Here is a 10,109-nt window from a genome sequence, read left to right as displayed (position 1 = left end):
GGAGCTAGGGGAAGTTGTGTGCTTGCTGGGACTGCCGGCACCCACCGCAGGCAGCAACACTGTGTTGCTAATTGATGAGCCCTGGGCCCCCTGCAGTCTCCGAGTGTTCCCGGGTCACAGAACTGGAGCTGATCATGAATATGCTAAGTTTAAAAAAGATGGATATGGTGCTGCACAGCTTTAAATCTCCGGAATGATCCCATGGTAACACTATGTCTGAGCTTCTTCTTATGTATTCAGATACAACAATTAAAATAACGTGAGATTAAAAAAAGAAAGTCATAATCATGAAGTTTGGGAACACCCCATGTTTGCGCTGTGTTTGCCAATGTGTGTGGAGGGGCTCGGACGGTGTGACCAACAAGTGAGTTATTCACACAAATTCAAAATAAGCAAGGAGGCATTTACAGTCCAGTCCAGTCATAAAGCAATTTGTAGAGACAAAGCATCGTCTCTGTTTTCTGGTGAGGGGGGCTCTGACTAGTGTACAGAGCAGTCACTAGGAATAGGCTGTTCATTACCTGGTATGGAGCTTGTTTTCCATGATACACATAAAATAAGAGTTAAAAACCACATTGGTTTGTACTGGCCAAGGTGGGACTTGTCACTTGCCTTGGGCATACGTGTGTTCAGTACCCTGCTGGTTGCATAGGTGAGATCCAACCTTCCTCCCAAGAGACCTGAAAAAGCCCTAGTGCTGTATTCGGCTTGTTGTCGTTCTTTGGGGCCCTTCGCCTGTTCATCTAGCGTGTTGGGGTGAAGGTCTCTCAGATTACTAGTCCAACATAAATCTGATTGTAAAGTCCTAGGTGGTATTGGTTTACAGGTATGGAAAAATGTGTGTGGGGGGGCTGTGAGTGAGAGAAATAAAATTCAAAACACACAATACAGCTGTGAGATAAAGAGGGCTAGTGTCCTCTATGCCATTGGTGGGTTTTGCTATTTACTGCTCCAGAAAGGGCAGTAGTGGTAGCTTACCACGTTTCCTTAGCATTTCCCAATGTAACTCCACATATTCTGCCTCTCTCTCGTCTGCAATTCTCACTGCAATAACTCAGCTGGCTGTTTTCCCTCACTGAGTGCTGATTTCCCCTGAGGCACATGCTGACCACTTCCCCTTCGCTGTGGTTGGGTTTTTTTTTAGCAGGCAAAGAATTTTTAAAAAATTCACTGTCATCTCTAAATGCAAAATTAGGAAAGTCGTGGTTGTTTGAATAATTTCTCTCATCCTTCCAGACTGAAAGGTAGAGGAATTGCCGAACTTGGAAGCTGGCAGAGGAACAACTGTAAGAACAGAGACTATTGGTTAAGGTTGGGTAACCAACACAAAGTATGAGCATGGAAGCTCTCTAGTTCTTCTCCTCACTTTGCTGCTGAAATGCCTGATCATTTTAAACCTCCTGTCTCCTCAGAGCTTCCCAACCACTCTCCTCCACCACTGAGAAACTGCCACATCAGTCAGAAGAACAAGAATGAATCCTCCTTATGTTTCTGACCCCAAAATATCTTTACATTTCTTCCAACAATAGGCTTTCGGTGAGGATTCTCTGTACTTATCAGCTTCTGATTCCATGAAGGTAACCCTATAGAGTCCATCACACCTTCCCTGCTGTGTGAGGTCAATATTTGTGTGCTCTTCACTTTCTGCCATGTTAGGCAAAGCCTTCACCTTCTCCCAGAAGAATGAGGGCAGCAAGTATCCCAGTGCAGCCTCATGGGCTAACTAAGAGTGCCTGGGGTCAGGAGTGGGGTGGGTGGGCAGTGTGTGGTGACGAGCAGAGTGAAGGAGCACCTCTGGGCCCTCAGGGCTCAGATGGGTCTTACAGTCCATCTAAGACCCTGCTAGCATTGTGGGTGGCACTGTGTGGGTGTTTCTGCAGTGCGGGATGATGTACGTGCTGTATTTGTGTGGAGGAGCTTGGGGTGGGTTGTAGGCATGTTGACTACGGAAGGTGGCAACTCCAAAGTGTCCCAGTGGTGGCTGGAAAATGTCTCAGCAGCCTCTAGGTTTATGGGGAGGTGCCTATTACCTGTGCTGAGAAAGGGTGGCTGTTAACAGTCACTAAATTCCCACAATTTTACCTTTCCAGAGAGGGAAAAGCAGCTTGCATTGCCAGCATAGCTTCTTGTGACTTCCTATGAATCAGATACATATGTAAGGACATGTCAGCTTGTGTTTTAATGAGTATACAAGAAAAGGCAGGGACTGGGACATCACAAAATTTAAGAAAAAACAAGTCAAGGAGGATCTTTTGTGTTTGTCTTTAACACACATCTTCTCCAAGTATCTCAGAGACTTCACCCGCGTGTGCTGAAGCAGGTGAGAGCTTGGATTTTCTGAGACTAGCAGAGTCCACAAAAAGCTCCGCTGACGGAGCAACTGGCTGCACTGACCTTTCTCTGAAGTACTTGATGGCTTCCTGGTCTAGGAAGTTCTGTTCTTCTCGAAAGCCCTGCTCAAAGATTTTGCGCTTGTGTCTGAACTCAATGACAGTCTTAGTGTAAGAGTTCAAGGTAGTGACGGAGGCCGCCATGCAGCAGGTGAAAGAGCCCCATGCCAGACTGTGGAGAGAGAAACCAGCAGACAGAGCTGGGTTAAGACAGCAGCTCATGGTATATTTCTGACGCCAAGAGACACACGTACACAGGATGCGACTAGGCAGGTAAGTCCATGGTGACCAACCAGTTCTGCTCATCTTACCTCCAACGACCTGTGGCACGTGCTCAGGCGTGCGGGCAGGACGCTGGGCTAGGGGCTGGGCACAGCTTTCATCCCATGGAGAACTGTGCAGCAGAGCGCTAATGTGAACGCTCTGTGCACTCTGACAGAGAGTTGGACACCTCCTGATTTCCCTTTGAAACGTTTCAGAGCCTTGCAGGCAAGTGCTAAATTCTACAGAGCAGTAATGAACTCCTGGAAGGAGTCATGCCCTGGAGAGCACATCTTTCAGACCGGTTGAAGTTCTCCAGCATCCATGGGAGACTGACTCTGCACAATGCTGCTACAGGGATCATTTCTTTTATGCTTTCATCAGACTACTGTATTTCCTTCTTTCCGGGTTCATGGACATTTCTAGCATTCCTGTCTTATATCTGGTCTCTGAAAGCCTGACCAGAATAGAAGACAGCACTTCCATTTTGCAGAGGGATCCCATCTGAGGGCCGTGCCCCATGTGTGCAGGCTGTGCGAGCCAGGCTTGGCCAGCTGGAGCCAGGACACCTGCAAGGACCCAGCACACCTGCAAGGACCCAGCAGGAGCATGGGGAAACAGAGGGAGAAGAAAAGTGGAAGTAAAAAAGTGACTGCCACCATGCCAGGCTGGAACAGCAGCAAGTGTTGTCCTGGGTCTCCTGGCAAGGAGAGTTCAGCTGGGAGCTGCTCTGCTCCCTGTCCGTGCACTGGGTTTCCCTCCTGGGTGTCTTCTGCCCTCCCTGCAAGTCTCTGCTCCAACCTTTACCTCACGGATTTCAAGCTCCAATGTGGCTGGGGGAACTCATGGCCCCAAGGAGTTTAGATGCTTTTTGAGCATGAAATGGGGCTACAAAAAAGGCGCTGGCTTCCTCCTTTTGTCTGCAGGGCTGCTCTGCATCCAGGCTCCCCTTGACTTCACATTCAGCCCATCAGCTCCAGCTACGTACACTTCACAGTGGCTTCCTAACTAACTTGGGTTATTTTAATCATCTGTGTCAGCTACACATTCTACCTACTCCTTGGTTTCACCTTTTCTGTAACCAAATTGAACATTGATATAAATTATGCAGAACAGAGAGAATACAGTCACAGTAGCGTTATCTTATAAACACGCATTATCAACAGAGCCCGCAGCATGAGCTGTGTTCCCATTCTGCAAAGGAGCTGCAGACAGGGAAACATTTCAAATTAGGCAAAACTTGAAAAAGAAAGCATATTCATGAAGAGAAAAATCTGGAAAAAAAATGGTTCAAGTAAACAGAAATGGCTCATTTCAATGATTTCAAAATTCAGTGCATAGCAAGTCCTTTAGGGACTCCCATGGCAATGAAGTGTGCGGAGGCAGCCCTTTCCTAGTCATTTTTGAACCTGTTTGCCAAATGCAGTCAAACGAGAAGGGAGCGTAGTGAACCCTGGGGTGCTGAAGTTCCCTTAGGTTCCCCATGGTTGAGCGGAGAAGTGGAAAGGAAACTCGTGCTACGTGTAAGTGGCCAGGCACAGGGAAGCCTGGCAAGTGTCTTCCTCCTACACGGAGCGTGTGGAAAAGCTCCAACAGCTCCAAACATTTCCAACTGGGCTCCTAAACAATATCGAGGAAGAAGGCAGCTGAAACCACATGCTTCACTGTGCCTGGTTGGTACCTTGGGAATGACATATGGAGAAAAATTTCTCTTGAAAGTTTCTCATAATTTCTAATCATTAACTCAGCAATGCCGAAAGGTTCAGAGAAGGAAATACAGAATGAAGACTCAGTGACCTCAGGTCTGGCATTTGGTAAATGAGACAATTATCATTGATATGTTTTAGTATTTATGGACCTTGGTTAAATATTATTTAAGTGTAAAGAGTGGTTCTCCTACCTGTAAGAGTTTCATCCTACCTCAGGTGAAGACCTCTTTAACAGCAGTGCCCCTGCATGCCAGCTGTGCCCCAGATGTGGTGGGACTGTACCTACAGAGCCTCCGGTAGCAGAGCTCAGGGCTGTGCTCTCAAGTTCCCCCGTGGCTCCAGCAGCTTGGGTTTCTGTACTGGTTTTCTATCTAGAGGGGCCAAGCTTGAACATCCACTGATCCCCAGAGCCACTGAAAGCCCCTTCCCAGAGAACCCCCTGGCCCACTGCTGGCTTGTGCCAGAGCACAGACTAACCTCTGGGCTTTGCCAATGGCTTGGGAATGGGGTAAGAGAACAGGGACCAAGCAGTGTGTTTTCAACCCTGGGACATCTGAGTGCCCTTCCTCATTTTGAGGAGAGGTGTTTTTATCATTCCCTTTCAATAGAGGGGAAACAGAGGCACAGAAACACCAGTTTTCCCATTGTCCCTTGGGAAAAGAATTGATACACAAAATAAGCTGTATTGTAAATATAATGTGATTTATATTTCGTAACATGTCACTGAAATGTTAGTGACTCCTCCCATGAAACACAGGATAGTGAGGGGAGAAGGAAAGACTAATGATTCCCTGCAGCGCTGTGCATAAGAAGTATTTGTATTTATTTACTGGTGCTAGCAAAGTTTGTTGTCTCTGCTTTGAGATGGAATGAAAATAATATGCTATATTTAGAAGTGAAAAAGAGAAAGCATTTTCCCTAACCATCCAGAGAGGCTGATGCCTCTAGAGGGATATGAATGTTGTTTGCAGGTATTTCTATTCTGCAGTCTCCTATTCATATTACACTTCTTATAAACTTGCAAGCAATACAAAAGAGTTGACATATCTTGGCCAAATTATTTTTATGTGAATTTTAGCAGATAAATGGGAAAGGTAAAAAAAAATTTAAAAAATCAGTCTCCAAAATGTCATGTCCATTTTCCCAAGCCTTCTCCCCATGATCCACAGGAAAGGATCCTGGTGTCAGGAGCACTGTGCCTTCCTCTTCAGTTGTGTTAAAAGTTGCCCTGTAACGTTCAGCTGAGACACAAAAAAAAAAAAAAAAAAAAAGCTAAAAGTCTCTGAAATGCCATAGCAATTATGTACCTAAATTGAACTTTAATGAGAGTGCTCAATCTGTGGTGGTAATTGTGGCTGCTGTTTATTTACAAATGCTGTGTACCTGCTGACGTGCACAGCTGCTGCTGCGGCACAGCCACTGGGAGCTGTCCTCTGACACCTCGACCACCGCACGGCCATGGTGGCTTTGTGCTCCTAGCCTTTTGGCAACTGGGAATTCACATGCATGTTCCTGGAAATTTGAGATGATATGTACAGTCTCCCAGCAGACTTATGCAACAACTCAAAAATGAAAAGACATTAACTGGTGGTGACACTTACCAGAAGGACCATCCGTAGTCCCACGAATGCGGTCGCCAGTCCTCTGGCCCAAGGCTCACTGTCACCTGGAAAACTTGAGTATACATCATGTGTGCCACCATCCCCAAGAGACCTGAGAAGCAGAGATTATAATAGGCATTTTTTGTGCTAATGTTTTTTATAATTCTTGAGATAGCTACTGCTGGAAGTGCTTTGAAAGCTCCAAAAAAAGTCTTTGTTGTACTTCTATGCCTCCTATTCTGCTGTGGAGGAGGGAGCTGCATGGGCAGAGGAGAGGTGACTGAGAGCTCATTACTGCACATCACACTGAATTCTCAATTAAGAGAAGAGTTAAAGAAAGAAAATCGTTCAAGAAAATGTTGCACAGTGAGCATCGCCGCCAACCTTGCCGCTGCCAAACAGGGGTACGCCACCCACCAGCTATCTCAGCCCGCCGCAGCCGGGCCTCAGGTAAGAGAATAAGGAGGGAGGCTTCTGCAGGCAATACAAGATTGAACGCGTTAACGCCAAACAACCGTATTTTATCTGGATAGTTGCTAAGATGTATGCATTTGAACACTTACAGAGCACTTGGAAGTTGCACAATTAAATTAACTCCGTGTTCCTGATGATGTGTGGCGAGAGGATTCCATAGGAATGCTTTTGAGGGTACAATGTTGATGATGCTTTTGCGACATGATTATATTTTGCTGAGATAACTACAGCTGGGTATATTAGACACACTACTCACCGTGTGCTAAAGAACGAGTTACAGTTAGATCAATAAGTTTGCTCTGCCACTTAGCTGGCCAGCATGGTTCTTCAGCTTGAGCAGAAAAAACTGCCTGAATTTTCACATCTAGGCATCCCTCTGAGGAAAAGCAAACCCCACTTTTCAAGAAGCGGTGGCTAGTAGCAGCTCTGATGCTTGGAGAGTTTTCTAGCCACAGTCATTTGGGATGTGTCTGCTTTAGCACCTAGCCAGTGCAGAATGATGCTCCCAGGTGAGCTCACGGAAAGCACGGGTTTGGGCAGGTAGCTAAAGAGTGGGGCAGGATCATTGTTTCCCAAACAGACCTTGGACCTACAGATGTCAGAAGTCCCTCGTGCTGCAATGGCAGTTCAAGGCACTTTGAAATGCTGTTGTTCTGCCACTGTACAACGTTGGCCCATATGTTACACTTTGCTCCGTAACCAAAGCCGCCTTTACTGTTTGCTCTGTTGCCCTTCTTCCATATGGAAGATCCTGATTTCCCTTCTCCCCACATCCAAATTTTCTCTCTTCTTTCCTGCTTCCTCTCAGAGCCTAAAGAGCTTCATTAGTCTCACCAGACACGTGGATGAATCAGGGCAGTTCTGGGGGAGGGAAGTCAGGGAATGTCATGGTTGTGTTGTGGGTATGTTAAGCAGGACCTTCAGCGAGACAAATGTCCTATTTGATACCAACAACTGCAGAGGCTGAAAGCAGACGTTTTATTACAAGGAGCTGTGATGATTTGCTCAGCTGCTTCATGTCGGTGTGACACACTGGGAAGTTAGGAGGTGGAGACAGCAATTCACATCAGGAGAAATGATATTTCGGCAGGGTGGGAGGCCTACTGGGAGCTCAGCAAAATGGTGCACACCTTGCTTGTTTCTGGCTATGTTTAATTTCCAGAATTCACTGGGAGCTTGCTGTACTTTTTAATCAGTGGATTTTCTCCAGCTGACAGTTACAGCATTAATCTTAAAGTTTGGGATTTGCTGTTCCTGTGCCTACTGTCAATAGTTTTTAAACCTTAATAAAACATTACAGACTGCCCCGAGACATGTCAGAGTCACTCAGAGCCATCAGTAGGCTTGACACAGCCAGGACCAGCTTCAGCAAGGCTGTTCTGCTCTGTTCTGTCATGCAAAATCTTAATGGGTTTCAGCAATGTTCAGAGCTTTCGCTGCGTGGGTGGCCAGGATGCCAGTCCACTGGTACAGGTGAGTAGGAGGTCACCAGCCAGTCCTGCTGTCACACAGCGAGAACGTGGCATTTATTGCTTTATCTGGGTCAGGGGCGGACATGTACCTGGCCGTGCTGTCAATGGCATTACGCCATGTATGAGCTACAGCAGAACAGTACGAGTCTGTCTTTCGTTGTACTGCTTCGTGCGCTCTTGGTTTGTTCCCGATGCCACCCATCGGTTTGGTCTGTTTCAGCTCTCCTTTGCCAAGCGCTCCGTGGGGATGTCCTGTGACATTCTACATTGTGCATTTAACGGGCGCATTAGATAAAAGGACCTGCCTGTGACATAAATCAACAATTTATGTATTTACCAGGTCATCTTTTCCTCCAGCTGGCTACCTAAGGCTCCACAAAGAGGACAAAATCCCTGTGTGCCCACCCACCTGGGGTCCAGGGCAACAGAGGTTTGCGGGTGGAAAACTCTGATGGGATGGTGAACTGGAGCAACTGGAGTGGGTGGGAGTGCAGAAATGTGGACCAGTTATAGTTGGCTTGAGATCTGGGCCTTGCAGGATCAGAGCTGTTTCTAAGAGAGCTTAAGGAACTAAATTTGGAAAAGACAATATATTTTAAAGATACCCTTACTAAAAATATTATTTATGGAATATATCACATTCATTAAAATGCTTTATTGTAAGTATTACAGGAGAGATGTATATAAGTTGTTTAATTTGTGTAAGGTTAAGAGTAATACCAAAATGTTGGTGTTGGGGGTGTTTTTTAAATGATTTATAAGAAGTTAAGAAACAGCCCCACTGTCAGGATAATTTTTCCTAAGCTGGAGATGTTGAGCTAGGAGACTATGAAGATCCCATGGCACTTTTAGGAGGGAATTCTAGCACGAATTTAGGTAGAGGTCTGTTGCTCCAAGGCAAAGCCCCCTTGGTTATCTGATTTCTATAAAGCTGTGCCATTATAAATATGCTAACACTGAACAAATATGCTTTTCTTCTTTCCTCTGAGATCTTAGTCACTGGAAAAACCCCAGGTAGCAGTGTTTTGGGGTGGGGTTTTTTTGCTGCTTCCTTTCTATCCCTTTTCTCTGTAAAATGTTAAAGATTATATTTGGAACATCATGGCAATGTACTTATAAAGAGGGAAGGACAAATAAAAATAGAAAGATGTGTAGGAAAGAGAACTTCATAATCCTTACAAAACTTAAAACTGCAGTTTAAAGGTAAAGAGAAACAGCCCAGAAATAATTGTTTGAATGCTGAAGAATTCCACATAGTTTGATTTTGAAAATTGAAGACTTTTTAAAAAAAACCCAAATTACATCAAAAGCTGAAAAATATACTTTGGAAGTTTTTGCCAGGTTTTTTTGTCCTTTCAGCTGCACTTCTGATCTAAGTTTTATTCCACTAACTGTATTCCACAATTTGAAGCTATCCTTGAAAATAGAAACTCCTTCACAGAAACGTACACTGCATGTTATAATCTCTTTCAGCTTGAAATACTGCAGAATAAAATGCACTTTCATTACAGAAGTTCTTTCTACCAGAGAGGTCCATGCAGGAGTGCTCACAAAAGCCAGCTGTGGCTGGTTGCTTGTATAGATTTTGGGAAGTGGAGTTTCCAGCCAGCACAGAAGTGAAGGGACACAATTACATGGTTAGATTTGATAATGTCTTTTAGAGAAGTGAATTCCTCAAGTTCATTTGCTGAAGGTCTTCAAGTACAGACCAAGCATGAAAATAGCAAGAAACGGTTGTTCTGAGAGATGTACATGTCCCCAGGTTTCTCTTGGGATTACTCCTAGGTGAGATGACTGGAAGCCTTTTCATTCTCAGTTTTGCTACTGAACAAGATGGGCTTCTTTCTTCGGTTTGAAACATCAATCTTTCACCTACTTTTAGGGTTAACACAAAAAAGAGAATTTTCAACACTATATGTTTTTCATTTTCTACTGGCTAATCAGTGTGATGATGCTGAAAATGGAGGCTCAGGCTATGGGTATGGTAACGGCTGTGTGGGCCGGGGGGAGGCTAATTACTGCATTGCCGTTCTGAAATGAGGAATATGTGTTTTCACTTCTCCCTGGCAAGAGGCAAATTTATCATGTGGTCCTTGTTCCAAAGGAACAAAAAATTGAAGTGAAAAATGCGATAGGTAAATGGGGTTAAAAGAGTCATGTAGCCCCCAGTTTTCTTCTTTCAAAGTTTTAGAATTTTGTTTT

The 10,109-nt window shown here is 45.0% G+C and overlaps 1 protein-coding gene across 1 annotated transcript in view; it reads right to left on the bottom strand.

The window, feature by feature from the left end:
* The window catches only part of GSG1L (GSG1-like), a 48,595-nt gene that overhangs the window by 9,634 nt on the left and 28,852 nt on the right, over positions 1 to 10,109 (bottom strand). The window contains exons 4-5 of the mRNA XM_010076205.1: positions 5,962 to 6,073; positions 2,395 to 2,562 (exon numbers count right to left, since the gene is read on the bottom strand). Coding sequence (XP_010074507.1) covers positions 2,395 to 2,562; positions 5,962 to 6,073 — 280 coding nt within the window. The remainder of the gene's footprint in view (positions 1 to 2,394; positions 2,563 to 5,961; positions 6,074 to 10,109) is intronic.

This window comes from Pterocles gutturalis, unplaced genomic scaffold, assembly GCF_000699245.1.
Source record: "Pterocles gutturalis isolate BGI_N339 unplaced genomic scaffold, ASM69924v1 scaffold18068, whole genome shotgun sequence".
Lineage (NCBI taxonomy): Eukaryota > Metazoa > Chordata > Aves > Pterocliformes > Pteroclidae > Pterocles > Pterocles gutturalis.
The sequence above is the reverse complement of the archived record's forward strand: the minus strand, read 5'-3'. Positions and strand labels throughout refer to the sequence as shown.